The sequence below is a fragment of the Haemorhous mexicanus genome, chromosome Z (genome assembly GCF_027477595.1).
Source record: "Haemorhous mexicanus isolate bHaeMex1 chromosome Z, bHaeMex1.pri, whole genome shotgun sequence".
NCBI classification, from domain to species: Eukaryota; Metazoa; Chordata; class Aves; order Passeriformes; family Fringillidae; genus Haemorhous; species Haemorhous mexicanus.
Genome location: NC_082381.1, coordinates 89054346 through 89072078, shown reverse-complemented (window position 1 = coordinate 89072078; position 17733 = coordinate 89054346). Strand labels below are relative to the sequence as shown.

Sequence of the window (17733 nt, the reverse complement as noted above, 5' to 3'; positions counted from 1 at the left end):
TTTATTACTTGGTTGTATAAATTGAGTTTATTTCAGCATTTAACAGAAGACAAAGCCCTCAATAAAAATTCAAGTTTTCAACATACACATGCTCGTGCTAGTGTGTCTTCTGTAGGACATTGCCAACCATTGCTGCTTTTTTTTCTCTTCGGGTAGGGATGGAGATAATTAAACAGTTTACACTGATCCAAAGATTTTTTTTTTTTTCTTTTTAGCCACAAATATAAAGGTTTATTTTACTAAGGACGGGCTGCTTATCTCTCCAAGGAAGGAATCAGCAGAATTTCTGTTGCTTTTCCACAATTCCCTGATACATAAAAGCTCACAGTTCTCTCTGTTCTCTATCCCCAAAATTCTGAAGAGCTTATAAACAGATTAACATACAAACGAGTTTCAGAAGGATTGTGTTAAAGCAAGCATACAATCCAGTCTGTGTCCAGCAGAACTAAGGAGAACTGAAATGTGCAAAAGCAGCGCTACAGCACATTATTGAAATTGCTTAGTACAAGAATGTATCTTTTTAATATTTTTACAGAGAAGCATGGTCAGGGTGGGAATGTGGCATTAGTTCCCCCAGGCAAACCACAGAAAAAGGAGGAAGAAAATGTTCAAAAGCCCTGCTTCATAAAGAATTTTTAATGTCAATAATTTAGAGATTAAAACCAAACCAAAGAGAGAGACTTTTGAGCCCAAAAGCTCAGAACCTGGGGTTTTGAGCTAGCTGCTCCCACCAACCACACTAATGCTTGTTCGAGACTTTAAGTGTGGGGCTGTCTTGCACTAACAACCTTTGCAGCAAACAGAATTACAACATGTGACATAAAGAAGGGGAAAAAACCTGAAACTGCTCAATCAAATATAGAAAAAAAAACATACTACAGATCCCCATGCTTATGAAGAGTATTTAAACCTGGCATTTACAAGTTTCTTTTGTTGTTTTAACCATATAATGGGAAGGATCTGAGGTTTGTGCAGGCAACTGAAACCCCTCCTGAGGTCTCCACCAATTTTTTGATTAAAAGATAAAATTTCTGCTGCACGTTTTTGGGAAGAATAAAGTTTCTTTCTGGAGCCTACTACACCACCCAGTGCTACCTGTAGTCACAGGTCCAAACTTAGCATAACGTTTCAGAAAACTGTGGTGTGATCACAAGTCAGTTTCATCATCAGGAAGCAAGGCTGTTCTCAGTTTATTAAGCAAACGCCATTGTGTGAAGAGGCTGATATCCACTTTCTTCTTTCTTGCAAGTAAGCACGCAGATGCTCAGCATGGCAAAGAACTGGAAAAGAGGGAGTGCACAAGGGACTTGGTCCTGCTGTGTTCCTATTTCAGTTGTCAGACTAAACACCTACACAGCAGATGACTTCATCATTTGAAAAAAACTCATTTAAAAATACATCTGCATAAAGTGTTATTTTTGCATACCAATTCCCAGTAATAGTTCTGGCTGGAGTGTTTCCTCTCTGCTTTGTTCCATTAATTAGTACATTCACATTAATTAATATTTATCTTGCCATGGGGGAAATTTCAGTGAAAGGCTAGGATTGTTTGGGGATAAAATGAGTTCTCCAAACTATTTAAGCACACCTTTGGACAAGGAGTGACAGGAATGGCTTCCCAGGGCCAGAGGGCAGGCACAGATGGGATATTGGGAATGAGGAATTGCTGGCTGGGAGGGTGGGCAGGCCCTGGCACAGGGTGCCCAGAGCAGCTGGGGCTGTCCCTGGATCCCTGGGAGTGCCCAAGGCCAGGCTGGATGGGGCTTGGAGCAGCCTGGGACAGTGGAAGGTGTCCCTGCCCATGGCAGGGGGTGGCACTGGACGGGCTTTAAGGTCCCTTAACACCCAAACCATCCTGAGATTCTGTGACTATGATAAAATGGATTCCACATTGAATTTCCATCCCAAATCCCCTACTGTCTTTTGAATCCCATCATTGTGAGGCAGATGAAACAGAGACAGTGGGAAAAACACAAGTGAGGAACAGAAGACTGAGTCTACTCCAGAAGCAGAAGAAGGCTGTAGGCTGTTAGGACAGTGGAGATGAAGAAGACCCAAGATCCAAGGGAAAACAGTACTATTTCCATGAGGGAAGAGACAGGAGTGTTTACCTTTACGATGGCAAATCCCAGGATTACAAGCATGGCATAGCTGAAAACACTCTGCAGCCCAGACTCCAGCTCCTGTGCACAGCCCTGCCATGAAAGAGAGAGGTAAAAACGTGTTAAAAGGTGTTCATCCAGACTGAAGTTTTTATTATTTCCCCCTCAGCTGTCCCAAGGAAGCAGGACCTGGTAAGGCCTGTCTAAACCACACTGCAGATCTGAGGAACTCCATTCTTCTCTTCCAGACCTGATGGCTTATTTCCTCCTGCATGAGGAGAGGCACTGACAAACTGCAATTTACTGACATTTGCTGCATCTGAATTTCCTCTAGCTCTGGTCATTTAAACAAGAGCCCAAAACTCAGAGCCAGAATGGCCATCAATAGTATCTATAAAAGCCAGCTTAGGGCTTTATGCCCTAGACTGGAAAACTTGGTATGGAATTTGGAATCACAGAGTGGTTTGGGTTGGAAGGAATTTAAAGATCATTCAGCTCCACCCCTGCCATGGGCAGGGACACCTTCCACTGTCCCAGGCTGCTCCAAGCCCCATCCAACCTGGCCTTGGACACTTCCAGGGATCCAGGGACAGCCACAGCTGCTCTGGGCACCCTGGGCCAGGGCCTGCCCACCTCATATCTGATCTACACTGATCCTCTTCTAGCTTAAAACCATTACCCCTTGTCCTGTTGCAACAGGCCCTGCTAAAACATTTTACCTCATCTCCCTTACAGGCAACCTTGAGGCCCTGGCAGGGGCTCTGAGGTGTCCCTGGAGCCTTCTCTTGCGCAGGTGAGCAGCCCCAGCTGTGCCAGGCTGGCTCCAGAGCAGAGGGACTCCAGCCCTCAGAACATCGTCATCTTCCAGATTCAGCGTGATCAATCCCAGATGAGTCTGTTTCCCTGCCACAGATCTGTTTAAACAACTACAGCTATGGGCAAATCCCTAAACTCTGCCTGGTGTGCTTCCCTCCACAGTTCCACCTGGCTGAAAATGAACATGGCCCACTGTGACACTGAGCCCCTCATCCTCACCCTTGTGTTGAGTTCCTGCGGCTGATCCAGGTGCCCAGTGCAGTTCTTGGCCTCTTGCTGACAGCAGCTCTGAGGAACACTGTTGTTCCCAGTGGAATTAAACCACTGGGTGGTTGTCCAGTCGCTGTAGTTCTTAACACCGCAGCAGTGAAGCTACCAAACACAGAACAGTGACACAGCAGTTACTGTTACATACCATTATACATATGTATTACTTGTTACATTATACATATATAATATATGTTCATATAGATGAATGTTCATGGTGAGTTAAACCTCTCTTACGCATAGCCAGAGCTGCCAGTAGTTTGCAGCAAATTTGCAAGCAGCGGTGCTTCAGGAAAACACAGATGTAATAAATCAATCTCCACACATTATTACATCCCTTTTGGTTCATTCTTTGTGAAAGCTCCAACAGGAAGGCCACACGTTGCAGGGCAGACTCTTCCATCATCTCGCTATTTTATGGAGTGTTGTTCTCAGCAGCAGCTATTCAAATGTACTCATTGCTGTGATGCAAATGTCACTCACATCAACCACATCCCTGACTACATGAACGCCACACCTGCAGCCTGGACACACCAGCTCTGAAAAGTGACGAGCACCCTCAGCTGCCTTGGATAATTGGATGCTAAACACAGAGCCAAGCTCCGGGACACTGCCCCACTCATCCTCTCCCCACCTTTCCCAGAGTAAATTCCTTGTTCAGGACCCAACTGTTCTTTCCCAAACAATGCTTCAATATTTTCTTACCTGTTCTTGCAAGTAATCCACAACTACAGACTCTGGGTTTTTGCCATCATACTTCTCAAAGACCGAGCGCATTGTACCTTGCACATCAGTTTTTACCTGTTTAGACAGAGAAAAACAATGCAGATGGTTTTAATGTGAGAGGTGAGCACTTTATCTGCAGGTAGAAACTGCAAAAGATCTGTAGCCCAAATAATTCAAGGGGTGAAATAAGGAATAAGAAAAATCAAGCAACGTTTTAGACAAAATTCAGGTGGCACTAAGCCAGAATCATGTTCCTGGGCAGAAGCTTGCCACCCTTGGTGGAAAAGCCTTCCTTTGGGAAACATCAACAACTGTTTAATCCAACTCAGAGACTGTTGTGATATCTGCCAGGTACTTTATATAGTCACTGTGTTCCCAACAAAGACATCCTCATTCCCATTTGCTCTGCAGGTTGCAGGACAGGGGATGAATTAAAAAAAATCCAGATAAATTGGAATGATCAAATAATGCAAGATCTATTCTTTGCTTTTATGTTGGGACAGAGATGCTAATTCTTTGTTTACCTTTTCCCTGTAAACAAATCCCAAGACAAAAGCAGACACTTCAGCAATGAAGATAACCAGGATAATGGCCAAGAACTGAAAATAAAAAAGAGAGACAGTAAGAGAAAATCCCAGAGCACTCAAATTCAACTGCACCATACACTTCACATTAATTTACAGCAGTAAGTGATCATTATCTCTTATTGCCTCTCCAATCAAAATAGTTCCCAGAAGATAATTTAGAACAGAAGAAGCTGTGGCTGCCTCACCCCTGGAATTGTTCAAGGCCAGGTTGGACAGGGTTTGGAGCAAGCTGGTTGTATTGGTTGGTCTAGTGGAAGCTGTCCCTGCCTATGGAAAAGAGGTGGAACTGTCCAACCCAAATGTTTTGGGGATTGCTGTGTGTGGCTGGGACGATGACTGTGGCTCCACAGGCTCTGTGCCTGATCCTGAACACTGCCACGGCGTGACCTGTGTGAAGAGCCTGTGGACCACTTCACAAGGTAGATGTCAAAGGGGAGAGTGCACAGATACACCAGCAGCTGAGTTAGGTACATTGTGCACTCCTCGTTGGCTCACATTGCCTTCAGGGCATGACCTGGGGCATGAAGCGACTCTAAGTGAACCTTTCTGGATTTTTAAAAGTAATTCTGTGAGCAGTCAAGGCACGAGCATTAAAGTCTGCAGAAAAACTGATACACATCTGGTTTGCTTGCTTAGAAACTCGTATTTCCTCCTGTTCCTTCACCAGCTCACTCCACAAAAATTGCTCCTGCACTCATCTTCCCTGAGCCAGCCGCACATCCCAGGTGTAGGTGACTCACACAAACCAGCAGTGCATATCGCCACGGCCTTTCCCTCTGTTCACCTCCCGAGGTCCGGCCGAGCACCGCCCCGGCCGGCGGGAGGCAGGCGACACCCGCAGACTGTGGCAGCGACCCCGCGGTGACACTCACCAGCCCCAGGCCGACCCGAGACTCGCGGAAGGTGGCACAGCAGCCGATCAGCCCGATGACGAACATCACCACAGCTGCGCAAATTATGATCACGGCTGGCAGCAGGGCGTGCTTGTCCTGCAGAAAGTTGTCGTAGCTCTGGTAGGTGTTGATGACATACGCCCCAACATAGCTGAGGCCGGCAGCTGCCGCCTGAAATGCAGTAAAGAAAAGTGATAAGCAGCTATTTATAAAAGCCTCTGACATAGAAACTAATAAGGGATTGTTTTCTAATAGAGATTTTAGAAATAATGGCTACAGTGTGCAAAGAACTAGATGGAAAGGAACGCGGAATCTGAAACTATTACCTAATCTAGGCATTCAAACTTGAACACAGAGGAGGCAAAATTCACTGTATAGCTCCCTTGCTAATAAGGCACCACAGGAGCTTAGGAGAAAGGCTGGTGTCTGTAGACTTGCATCAGTGTCTTTGCAGAATGCTAAGCTCACACTACATCCCACCAAGGCTGCATTAGCAGGAACCAGATCACCACAGGGGTTGGTTTTGCTAGGTTTTTTTTTTGTTGTTGTTGTTGGTTGAGTTTTTGTTTGTTTTGGTTTTGGTTTTTGTTTGTTTGTTTTGGTTTTTCGGGTTTTTCTTTTTGAGAAAAACTCATCCTTTGCATTCTCATTGACCACTAAGGCAGGCACAAATGTACCTAGACTCAGCAAAACAGTCCCTCCTTTTCCTGGAGGAAACAGATTTCTGCAACCTCTAAAATAATCTCTCTCCCAGAAGGATGTTTTGGTGACTGAGGCCAAGGTAAAGTGCACCAGTGGCAGCTGCACTGGTGACCAAAGACTTTTACCCACTCGACTGGGTATAGCCCTAGAAACAACACCAAAAGGCTCAGCCATGCCTTTACTGATGGCCCAAAAAAATTCTCTCAAGAGTCAGGATGGCTCATCCACCCTCTGTAATCCTGCAGCACAAGGAAAATGCAGCACCCCCCATATTCACATTCTGGAAACTTGAGGAAAATCAGCCAGATTGTTTTCAACAGGTCACAGCAGGACTTCATCACACAGCCTTGGAGCAGTTTGTTACCTCCCCAGCACTGTACATTTTAATTAATCAAACACTCCTCGTGCTGGAGCTAGGATTTGCTAATTCCTTGACCTTGTTTGGCTCTTTCCCCTCCAGCCAGGTCTGCTGCCTGCCCTTCAATTACCTCCAAGTGCAGAAACACCCTTTGTTTCAGACAGCTCCTATCCCATAATCCTGCATTCCTGGATGCTGTCTGCACCCCAGAATTACTGGGGTCAGATGCACCAAGTGATGAAGCCAGACATTTGGTACAGGACCTGCAAGGTCCTGCTGCACTGGGGCTCAGATGCAGCAGGTCCTCTGCAAAGTGGGATATCAGGAAAAGGAATAGGATCACCAAGTTCTCAACAGGTTGCTTGTTTTTCTTCTCCACATGCACTGGGTTTTCAGATATGCTAATGATTAAAGTGTTGATAAAGCTTCCTTTCATTTTTCCTCTCTTTGAGGGAAATCTCTTTCCTATTTCCCAGTCTGCAGGTGTTGGGTGACTGTGGCTTTTTCTTGTCCCACCTTTTTAGGGATGCAGGGAAAGGATGAGATAACTTTATCTCAAAGGGCACCACTGCCCTCTCATTTCACCACAGGAGCGAGGAGTTGAGGAGGAGCAACCTCATCTTATCCCTCAACACTCTGTTCCTGAACTGAAAGTGGGGGAGGAAAAGTCCTTGGAATGGCAGCAGCAGTAAAGCGCCACAGCAATGGGCCCCCAGCTGGGTAATAAGCAACACAGACTCCATGTATTCACAGAAAGCTGATAATTTAATTTATTAGGAAAACCATTGTTTTTTTATACCCTAGATTGCTACAGGTGGAATTGATTAGTCCTCCAATCCAAACACCATCAGCATTGGCTGATTAAGAAACCGTTTGGTAAACAAATCTTGGTTACACATTCCACATGTTCACAACAACAGGTGCAGCAAGCGAAGACAAGAATTGTTTATCATTCTTTTCTCTGATCTTCTCACAGTCTTTCCCAGGCATAGTTCTGGGAAAGTTGTTTGTTTCTCTCTGTGGCCAGAGAGCTGCTGCCACAGTAAAGGTGGAGGTGGGGACACGACACCTTCATCCTCCTTTGCCTTCAGTTGCACAAAAAGAATGAAGGTGCCTGACTCAAACAGTCTATCCTGTATTTCTGGCGTGGAAGGCTGGATGCATGTGTCTGTCCACCTATTCTCTGCTCTGAAACTGTCCTTGCCCAGCATCATCTGGGCAAGGACAGTCACAGAGAGGCAAGCCACGTTATGCCAGGGCCTCAACACCACCACCACCACCAAGGGGAAGGATTCCTTCCCAATATCCCAACTCACTCCACCCTCTGGCAATGGGAAGCCATTCCCCCTTGTCCTGTCATTCTAGTGTCTTTTCCAAAGTCCCTCTCCACCATGGTGGAGAAACAGTCTTCATTTTTCATCCATACTTCATTTTCCATCCATTTCCAGTGTGCTCAAAAGGCAATGCAAAGGAAGCAGCACAGGACATGCTAAAGAACAAAGCTCCCCAGCTGTGGGGAGCTAAGAAAGACCTTGCTGCAAGTAAAAGGCTGCCACAAATTAAGAAAAAAATAAATAAATTATGAAGTCAATTCACAAAAGGCCCCTAAAGCCAGGACCAGCAAAGCCCCAGGACTGCAAGACAAAACCAGAAGGTCTAGTGTTAAGTTCAAGGACCTCAAATACAAAGCACTTTCACAGTGGGTGTTATTGCAATACTCAGGATTACCTTGTTTCTGGTCAGAGACAAAGCACAACCAGCAATAAGTTTACTAAAATTTCCAAACCTCTGCTTCCAAGCAGAAAAGGAAGCATAATGAGGCAAAACCAGAAGTCTTTGGGAAAAGACTTAAAGGAAGATGGCCTTTTCCCCACAGATACTGCCACAACTTCACCCATGATTTTTGATTCAGTTGGAAGAATCCTGAAGCCTTGTAGAGCTGGGTCACTCAGGAATAGAAGGCATCACAGCTAATGACCTCTTCCCTGATTTTTGCACGTGAGTCCCAGAGACAAGTTTTGAAAGCAAAGATGAAAAATACTTCAGAACTTATATCAGAACTCTTCCCTTAAGCCTTTCCAGAATTTAAGGCAAATTCAAAAGCTGGTGGAGGGATTTGTTTCACCTCAACATCACAAAATCTACAGCCCATTCCTAGATCTAATATCAAGATGTGCTAAGATGTACTTCCCTAGAAGAACAAGTCCTTTGCATTGCAAAAGATGGATCTCAAAGTATGTCTGATTAGGTTTCTGTTGGGTCTCAAGAAATAATTCCCACAAACACACAGGCCAGTTTGAGCAATTACTTTTGAGGAGGAACAGATCAAATACCTCCTTTTCCCATGATTAGTCAACCACCTCCTCAAACCCATCTATAATGACACAAAGGACGCTAGGATGATGCCAAGAAACACACTTCTTGTCACACTTTTTGTCGGTTTCCTGCTTGTCAGCATGCCTGCAGCCAGGCCCAGTGCCCAGCCGGCTCACACAGTGTGGGCATGAACCCCGGCATGGGCAGCCCAGGGTGACTCAAGGTGGAGCTCCCCTGGGCCACCCACAGCCAGCACAACACCCCCCCCCGACCCTGCCCTGCCCTCACAGCCCCCACTGACTCACCAGACTCCAGGAAACTGCTCTCGTATCTCTACAGTGCTGGTGACTTCCTTAAGACAAGATGACGAGATGAGGCAAAAGGAAATTTTGCAAGAAAACCCCTTTTCACAGCTGGGCAACAGAGCTGCCTCACCCCCACAGCTTGCACCCTTCAAGGACCTAGTGCCAGAATCACTCAATTTTTCATATCCCACGCCCTTGACAGAAAGCAGAAAAACTATTTGAGTGTGAAAAAGTGAACTCCTCGGGCATGAGTGAGAAGAAAGCCAAGCTGTGACAGTCAGCAGATTTGCCCAGGCTGAGGTTTGGGCAGAGCCTGGGCTCACCAAGCCCTTCCACGCTCAGCTGAGCCAGGGAAGCAGGTGCACAGAGGGCAAACACAACACGGGGGCACTCGGTCACATAACACACACAGAGCACCGTTAATATTCACTGCTGCCCATGAAACAGAACCCTGCACGGTCTCACTGATGCAGAGCAGGACAGCTGCTGGAAAACACCAATTTTATGTATTTTTTAAAATGCAACAAGCCTCTTACTTTGTGTTCCACTGTTTTTATATGCTGATGGCCAAAAGTCCCTACCCTGTTCAGGAGGCTTTTAGCCATGCAAATACTTCATGCCACTTAATCACAGACATAGAAGGGACTGCTTAAATCTTCCTCTATACCACTGCTCTGAAATACATGCAAATATTTTATTTATAGATATTTTTTTTTTCCTATCAGTGAGGCAGAACAGGTGCTTTTCCACCTTTACTTCTCTGTTTTCATGAGCTAACCTTATGTGATGGCTGAGAACAGAGGTTAGTGTTCGTTCACAGGTATCAGCACAGGCTTCTGGGTCCCCTGCCAAACGCAGATAAGGCTCAGCAAAGGAGCCAAACTACCACCTGTGATGTTAAAAGGCAGTGTCTGCTGCTTGGAGGATTTGGGGTACTTTTAGAAAGGTTTCTCCCACCATCCTCCTATTTCAGAGTGTTGATTCTATGACTTGATCTGTTACTGCAAACTGGTATAGGATTTTATTTTGAAAAAGCTGGAAAATTAAAAATACAGAGTAACAAAGCTGTAGTGTTAAAATGAGAAGCTTAAGAACAGGGTGAATTCTGAATTCACCCATGTGTCCAGCAAGATGCAGCCTCTATACAGTAAAAAATTGAGGCTATGAGACTTACAGGCATTTCTCCTCTGTACAATGGGACTTTCTCAGGGCCAGCACTAATATCCACAACAGCACAAAACTCAGGCTGGCTGGATTTTTCATACATCATAAACTTCCTATGGGCCAGGAGAGGTGAGAGAAATAATACCATTTTTCATGACACAGTGAGAGAGGCTGTCTTCCACGGCAAACTATTGCAAATACAAACTGGAAGAACTATGAATAGCCCCACAAACCCCTTCTGAACCACTGCCACCTAACTCATCATTAGACAGTCAGCTCACAGAGCTGTCTGAGTTAACTTTAAGGCTCAAATCTCACTTTTTTTACCAGTATCTTTACACAGTCAGATGCAAATTATTACTTCAATTATTCTTCAATTATTACTTTGCCAATTACAATTATTACTTCTGTGCAGGCCCCATGTCTCTCACGTTTAGAGTCAGCCCCCAGCAACACTGGCCTCAGTTACACCTGCCCATCCTCTCCTTAGCACAGAAGACACTCCATGTCTTTGTTTTTTGGCTTTTTTTCTGTGTACAAGAAGTGGTTTTGATTTACCTTGACAGGTAAATCTTCTGCTCGAAATATTTTGCACATTTCCTCCATAAATAATGTATTTTATTACCCAACAGCCAGCTTGCATGGCAAAGGGAATCACTATCTGTCTGCCTTGCTGATTTATTGTACTGCAAGATTTATTCTTCCCATTCACTGCCACAGTTTCAAGTCCTCCCTGGCTGCTGCATTACTCCATTTTCAGGGATGCAAAAGGTTTTCTAAGGATTTTAGGGAAAAAGAAAGACACTGAGCATTTTTGAGAAAGCTTTCCTCGCTTTATCCTCATTTTAACCAGTTTAAAGCCCCCATGGTCCACACGGACCAGGCACCTCCCAGAACTGAGGGTCTCCCTCGGCCCGAGGCAAAGGTGGTTTCTCCCAGCAGTGAGAGTGACCCCAACTCACACACACGTGCACAACTTTCTCTCCCTTTTCCATCCTGGATTTAGAACTCTGCCAGATGGAAGGGACCTCCTGGCTTCAGCTACTGTTTCCTACTCTGCTTACGGTATTAATTTCTCTAAATGATAAATCAGGTACTGCTACATTTGTGTTTACCCAGGACAGTGTGTGACCGTGCTTGGTCACTCTTGCAGTGAAAAAGGTTTCTGAAGTTCAGAGGGACCATCCTGTGCTTCAGCTTGTGCTCACTGGCCCTGTCACTGTGCACTGACAGCATCATCTGGACAAGGACAGGCACAGAGGAGCAAGCAAAGCTGCTATGCCAGGATACCTGGGCCAGGGCCTGCCCACCCTCCCAGCCAGCAATTCCTCATTCCCAATAGCCCATCTGTGCCTGCCCTCTGGCCCTGGGAAGCCATTCCCTGGCTGCTGTCCCTCCATGCCTTGTGCCCAGTGCCTGTGCAGCTCTCCTGGAGCCCCTGGAGGCCCTGGCAGGGGCTCTGAGGTGTCCCTGGAGCCTTCTCTTGTGCAGGTGAGCAGCCCCAGCTGTGCCAGGCTGGCTCCAGAGCAGAGGGGCTCCAGCCCTGGCAGCATCTCCGTGCCCTCCTCTGCACTGGCTCCAGCAGCTCCAGGTCCTTGTGCTGTTGGAGCCAGGGCTGGAGGCAGGATGGAGTCTCCTGTTAGTACACAAACCTGCTGTGCTCCCTCAGATCTTCATGTTGTGAAAACAATGATTTAAAAAATAATAAAAAATACTGAACTCAACAAGTTGGCTTTGGATTGGAGCAAAAAACACCAAAGCTGTGAGCTCCTAGGAGGCTGCCCTCGATTCCAGCAGCACCAACAGTCCCAGGAGAGAACTGCTGCCAATCTCATGCCAGTCACTGCCCTCCAACTAAAACCTTCAAATCAGTTTCCTCACGTGAGCTTACAGAGGTGGGACAGAACCTAGACAGCTGTTCTGAGCCAAGCTATACCAAGCCACAACAGACTCATCAAGATCTGTTACACCTAAATATTCAGCTGGGATGTACAACTGCGGGGCATGTTTCAGCCTGCCCTCAAAACACACCTCAGGGCTGCTTGCTGGGTATGGTGGGAAGTGCTTGCTTTTCCCTTTTTTTCCTCAAATGAAAACAATGAGCAGCTGCCAAAAGGCTCTGGAAACCTAAGTCTCTGTTTCAGGAGAAAAAATCCCCAAACCTAAACCAACATTTTCTTGCAGTTTACATGCTGCAAAACCACACACTCAGAGGGGATTCTGGGTGTAGTGGGCTTGTTTTCAAGCTATATTAAGTAAATGTCTGCCTTGAGAGTTGTTTTAGCCTTCTGTTCCCCAAGCCGAATTCCAAGGTTATTTTTCCATCCCTAAAAGCCAGCATATACCTACAAAGCACAAAAGGTGGGATGTCCTCACAGAGATACTGTACAGAAATGCAAAGCAAAGAATCCTGCCCCAATTCCTAATGCTTAATCCCCTGCCTCGGGGCTATGGTGCTGCTGTTAATCACAATCACAGAGGCAACAGGACCAGGAGGAGGAGAAACCCCTTTTCACTTCTCAGAACCCCTATTTCCACTTGTCAGAACCCCCATTTTCACTCAAATTCTCCCCAAATACACAAACTGCAGGGCATGAGTTGCAGGGAGTGTAATTTCAGCTGAGTACAGATTGATTTATCAGCCAGTGCCAGCCTGTTTTGGATCTGAGCAGCCTATCTGGACACAAAACACCCTGTAGTTCAATATTTGCCTTCTGAACCACCCCAATTTCTCAATCAGCTGCTCCAGGCTCAGACACTGGATGCTGCAACTAAACCAAGGTGCACCTAAATCACAGCAGAGCTAATCCTAAATCTTGCTACAAAATGTACCAAAATGTAGCTACCAAAATGAGCCCTTGTAATTACCACATGCACTTCCACAACATGGAATCACAGAATCCCAGAATGGTTTGGGTTGGAAGGACCTGCAAAGCTCACCCAGCTCAACCCCCTGCCATGGGCAGGGACTCCTTCCACTGCCCCAGTGCACTCCAAGCCCTGTCTAGCCTGGTCTGGAACACTTCTGCTTCTCTGGGCAATTTATGCCAGTGTCTCACCATCCTCACAGGAACAATTCCTTCCCAACATCTACCCTGATTTTCAGTGTAAAGCCATTTTCCCACCAGTACATCTCCTGATGAAGAATCCCTCTATGGTTTCCTTGCAGCTCCTGTCAGACACTGGAAGGCTGATTTCCACATGGTCTTCACACAACTTCCTCATCTCCAGGCTGACCACCCCCACCTTCTCAGCCTGTCAACCTGTGGTTTTGGTGACCTGCACACTGGTGGCCTTTGAAGAGACCAAAGTGCCTTTAGGGATGGATACACAGCCTGGCCACCCAGGGGTCCCTTCAGAGCCACAGGGACCCTCCAGCTGAGGTTGTTCCTCTGAATCTGCATCACTGTCCCAACACCTCCCCTGTGCTGACCACACAGCACTGGCACCTTCATTTTAATTTGGTCCGTGAGGCCCCTATGCGGTACAGCAAAGCCCATTTTCCTGAAAGCCAGTTCAGTTCTGCTTCCTGATTTTGGGGAGAATAATTTTAAACAAGGAACAACTTTACCCTTCCGAGGCATGCTCAAAAGGATCACACCAAAGGGCCCAGGCATCAGGCCCATCCTGTGACCAGTAGGTCATGTGGCTGCTCTGCTCTCACCATTCAGAAAAGAGCTAGAAATCATAGAACGGCTGGGGCTGGAAGGAACCTTAAAAATCACCATGGTTCCAACTCCCAAGGAACCCACCACCTTCCCCTTCCCTTTGTCAATGTAATCTTTGCTATTCAATGTGTTGTTCATTAAAAGTATCCAATACATTGTTTATTAAAAGTATTCAGATTCCTCTCTGACTGAGGCTCCAGAGTAAGCATTCCCAAAGTACTCATTACTGGCATGAATGATTTTAAACCATTCACACATACAGGAATTTATCTTGTGGGTAAGTTTATACCTCCAAATCACTAAAAATTATTTATAGTGAACCACAGCAATATAGTGATTCCTTGAGCAACCTGGTCTAGTGGAAGGTGCTCCTGCCCACGGCAGGGGGCTGCACTTCCTGCCTGCAGATCAAATGCCGCTCTCTCAAAACCCCTGGTCCTGCTGAAGCCCCCTAGGCAGGAACTTGTCCTTATGCTTCTCCCTGCTGTTGGGCAAGTCAAGCAAGGAAGCTGGGAAAGTGCCCACCTCTGCTTAGAGGTGAACGGGAAACCTGGGGAAGCAGGATTTTCACTGCAGGAACACCTAAGGCAGCCCTCTGGTGATCAATCAGAATATCTTGTGTTGGAGGGAACCCACAAGGATGGTGGAAGTCCAGCTCCTAGTCCCCAGGACCACCAGTGAATGCCAAACCCCCTCTGAAGGCAGAGACCTCCTCAGTGACTGAAGGTGAGCAGGGGCAAGGTGCTGGATGCTTTGAGGTTAAAAGCAACTGGAAGGTGCTTACCACACATTATACAGAAATACTGGAGCATGAAGCTTCCACCTAGTTTTAACATTCTCATTTTCTTCCCCTGGACCAGGAAGTGAATCCCAGCATTTTACCTCTCTCCTTCAAAAGGAGCATCATCACATCTCACCCAGCAAAGTCCCCTCAAAAGAAATTGCCAAGAACATCATGGTCTGCTCTGACCCTTCCTCTGCCTCTTTTAGGACCCAAGAGATAAACCTGCATCCCCTATCTTCACCTGGAGCAGGCCAGCACCCACTTAGCAAAACCACTCACTTGCACCTAATTGGTGGCTGCTAAAGAGCAGAAGAGGAGGTGGGAAGAGCTCCCACAGCTGAAGCACCACCCATGGTAGTCTTGTAATTAAATAATCTTTAATCGCCGAGTTTTTTGGGGAGGGGGGAGGGGAGGGGAGTTATGCACAGATCCCTCACCCGAAGAACGACCTGCATGTACAATGCTGAGCCTAGTGCTTAGGAGAAAGGCTGTTTTTTCACCTCATTTAGGAAGCCCGATCTGTCACCGTGGAAGATCTGACTTACTTCACTCTGCATGAAAAGGATCAGAAATCCAAAAGAGGATTTTTTGCCTTTTTAGGATATTCTTAAGTAATAACTTCTGTCAAAGAGCCACATCTGCGCCATCTGCTGACTACGCAGGTGGTGAATTATTTTCCATAATCACTTCTGAGCTGGGAAAGATCTGCAGCATGCAATGTCTGGACATGAATTACTCCTTGGAGAAGGGCTCTGATGTTCTTTGCAAATCCCATTTTCACAATCACCTGGAGCGTTGTACTTACAGAGCCCTGACTGTTAGAAATGTTCTGCTGGAGTATAAAAGAATCAGTCCCTCCATCTCCACCCTCCTAAACCAGAATTCCAGGTTCTGCAGTTCTGCTGCTGGAATGTGATTACCACACATAATGGTGGCAGCAGCATTTAAATGCCACAGGTACCGGGGCTGCACTGCTCTTACTGGGATGAAAAACAACTCAAAGAGCTGCTCTGGGTCACCCCAAATTCAGAGGCCAGAGACGTGCACAAGGATCATTACTGACAGTCCATGGAAGCAGACCAATCACAAATAGAGAGTGCTCCTACAGCAGCAGGAAAAGCACCAGAGACATTTCTAGGAGGATATAAGGCTATTTCATTTTCAAAAAGCCAAGCAACGATGCTAACCTGAGGTACACCTGTTCTGAGGCTCAGGGGCTTTCCACATACAAACAGAGGGATGCTGCAATGTTTCTCTGTGGTTACTCAACAAGAAAACAAAAGAAAATCGCCACAAACCAAGCAGACACAGTGAGATCATGTCACCTGGTGTGCAGAAGGGACTCGGCCTGCAGCTCCCTTTATGCCAATGGCTCAGGAGCTACATGGAGCACATGCAGCAATAAACTGTGCTGGGCCTCCATAAAGGAGGCAACGGACGGAGGGGACGAGCTCCTCACCACAGCCAGCAGCAAGTCATGTTTTTACAAAACGGCACCACACCCCACGAGGCCCCAGGGATTAATTCGAGCAGGATTCCTTCTTTTGCCTTATATTTTCTCTCCTCATGTAGCATCTCTCTTTGGAAAACTCTGGTCCTTCTCTTCAGGAAGAGTCCCTGCTACACCCAGAGCAAGGGACGCTGCCTCGCTGAGCCTAGCCTGGCCGAGCAGCTCCAGGCCCTGGCTGCCGCCGGCAGGTTGGGGCATCCCTGGAAAACACCCAGGTGCTACAGAGCAGCCGTGAACCCCCAGCCCACGGCCCGACACACCTGAGCTCTGACATGGCCCTTCCCTACAGCAGTACACAAGTCCCAGCGCGGTCCCTGGTGATGGCGGGGGTTTTCCAAACTTCCCCATGCAGGCGGAATGTCCCAGCCGGGTTACCAGAACAACCCCCAGCCCGTCTGAACAGCCACCAGCCCCCGGCCCCAATGTCACTGCCACGAGGCAGCCGTGCCACGAGCCTCCGATGCCGACACCCCCAAACCAACGCGGGTTAGGCTAAAAAGTATACAAACCTCCCTCATTTTCTCATTTGCTTGTAAATAATTATCGCGGAAGGGATTTGGAAAGCTGTAACTGTGCCAAGGACATAGCTGGAACAAAGTTCTCAGCAGTTTTCCTCCCCAAAAGTCTCCTCGCCCCAAATATGGAGCAGAGCCCTTATACAATGCCCCCGCCACGCAGCTTCATTTCCTTCCGATCACAAAACGTGCTGGAGACTGCTCTAACTAAAAACACTACTAAAAAAAGTGTACATTAAAAACACGCCACGAAGAAAAAAAAAAAAAAGTAACAAGCTCCGACCTTATTTTTTTTCCCTGAGAAACTTAAACTCCTAAATCCCCTCGTTCTTTAAAACCACGTAATTAGGCGTTGCTACAGAGAGGTACGAGCACACACAGCTAAGTCCGACACCCCGCTCACTGCGGGATCGCGGGCCCGTCCCCCAGCAGCGTGTTCCCCGGCCAGAGCCCGCTCCCCACGGCCCGGGACAGCCCCGCGGTACCCAGAAGGCGAAGCTCAGCAGCAGCAGCACGGTCTTGGACGTGATGACTCCGCAGTCCATGTCGGCGCAGCTCTGGGGCTGCGCTGCCGCCGAACCGGCACCAGGTCCCCGCGGGGCCGCCCCCGGTCCGCCCCAGCCCTGCCCTGCCCTGCCCACCCACGGGACGCGTTTCCCCGTGGCCGAGCCGGCAGATTTCCAAGCAGGGGGTGGGGAGTGCCGGGAACAAATTTCAAAGCAAATTACTGTTGAATTCAGCGTGCTTTGGGTGGTTTTTTTGTGCTTTTTTTAGATTTTCTTTTCCCCCCAAACTTCTGCAACTTTCCAGCGAAGTTACACTAAGCCCTGTGAAAAGCTCTTGCTGCAGCACAAAGGTTTACATCAGATTTGCTTTCCCGGGTTGCTAACCCACAGCTATCTCCTCTTTATCCAGCCTGTTTTGGTCTATCTGAAGCCAATCTTCCCAAACACATGCTCCCCTGAAAAGCAGGAATATGTGGATCAGTGATGAAAACACATAGATCCGTGCTGGGTTAAC

The 17733-nt window shown here is 47.1% G+C and overlaps 1 protein-coding gene across 1 annotated transcript; it reads right to left on the bottom strand.

Annotated features, from left to right (window-relative positions):
- On the bottom strand, positions 1–17357 carry LOC132341589 (tetraspanin-36-like). Its single transcript, XM_059873285.1, has 7 exons — positions 17199–17357; positions 5371–5562; positions 4436–4510; positions 3891–3986; positions 3138–3290; positions 2112–2195; positions 1–1280 (listed from the first exon to the last, which is right to left on the bottom strand). Exons 1-7 carry the CDS (start codon positions 17256–17258, stop codon positions 1194–1196), a joined length of 747 nt encoding a protein of 248 aa, XP_059729268.1. The 5' UTR covers positions 17259–17357; the 3' UTR covers positions 1–1193.
- Positions 17358–17733: the final 376 nt, after the last annotated feature.

What these genes read in the sequence shown, in the direction of transcription:
- LOC132341589 (XM_059873285.1), bottom strand. Translation starts at nt 17,258, where the DNA reads ATGGACTGCGGAGTCATCACGTCCAAGACCGTGCTGCTGCTGCTGAGC. An exon ending in CTCGGGTCGGCCTGGGGCTG is followed by an intron (nt 4,511 to 5,370) that starts GTGAGTGTCACC and finishes TTTTATTTTCAG; the next exon opens with TTCTTGGCCATTATCCTGGT. An exon ending in TGGATTACTTGCAAGAACAG is followed by an intron (nt 3,291 to 3,890) that starts GTAAGAAAATAT and finishes TGTGTTTGGTAG; the next exon opens with CTTCACTGCTGCGGTGTTAA.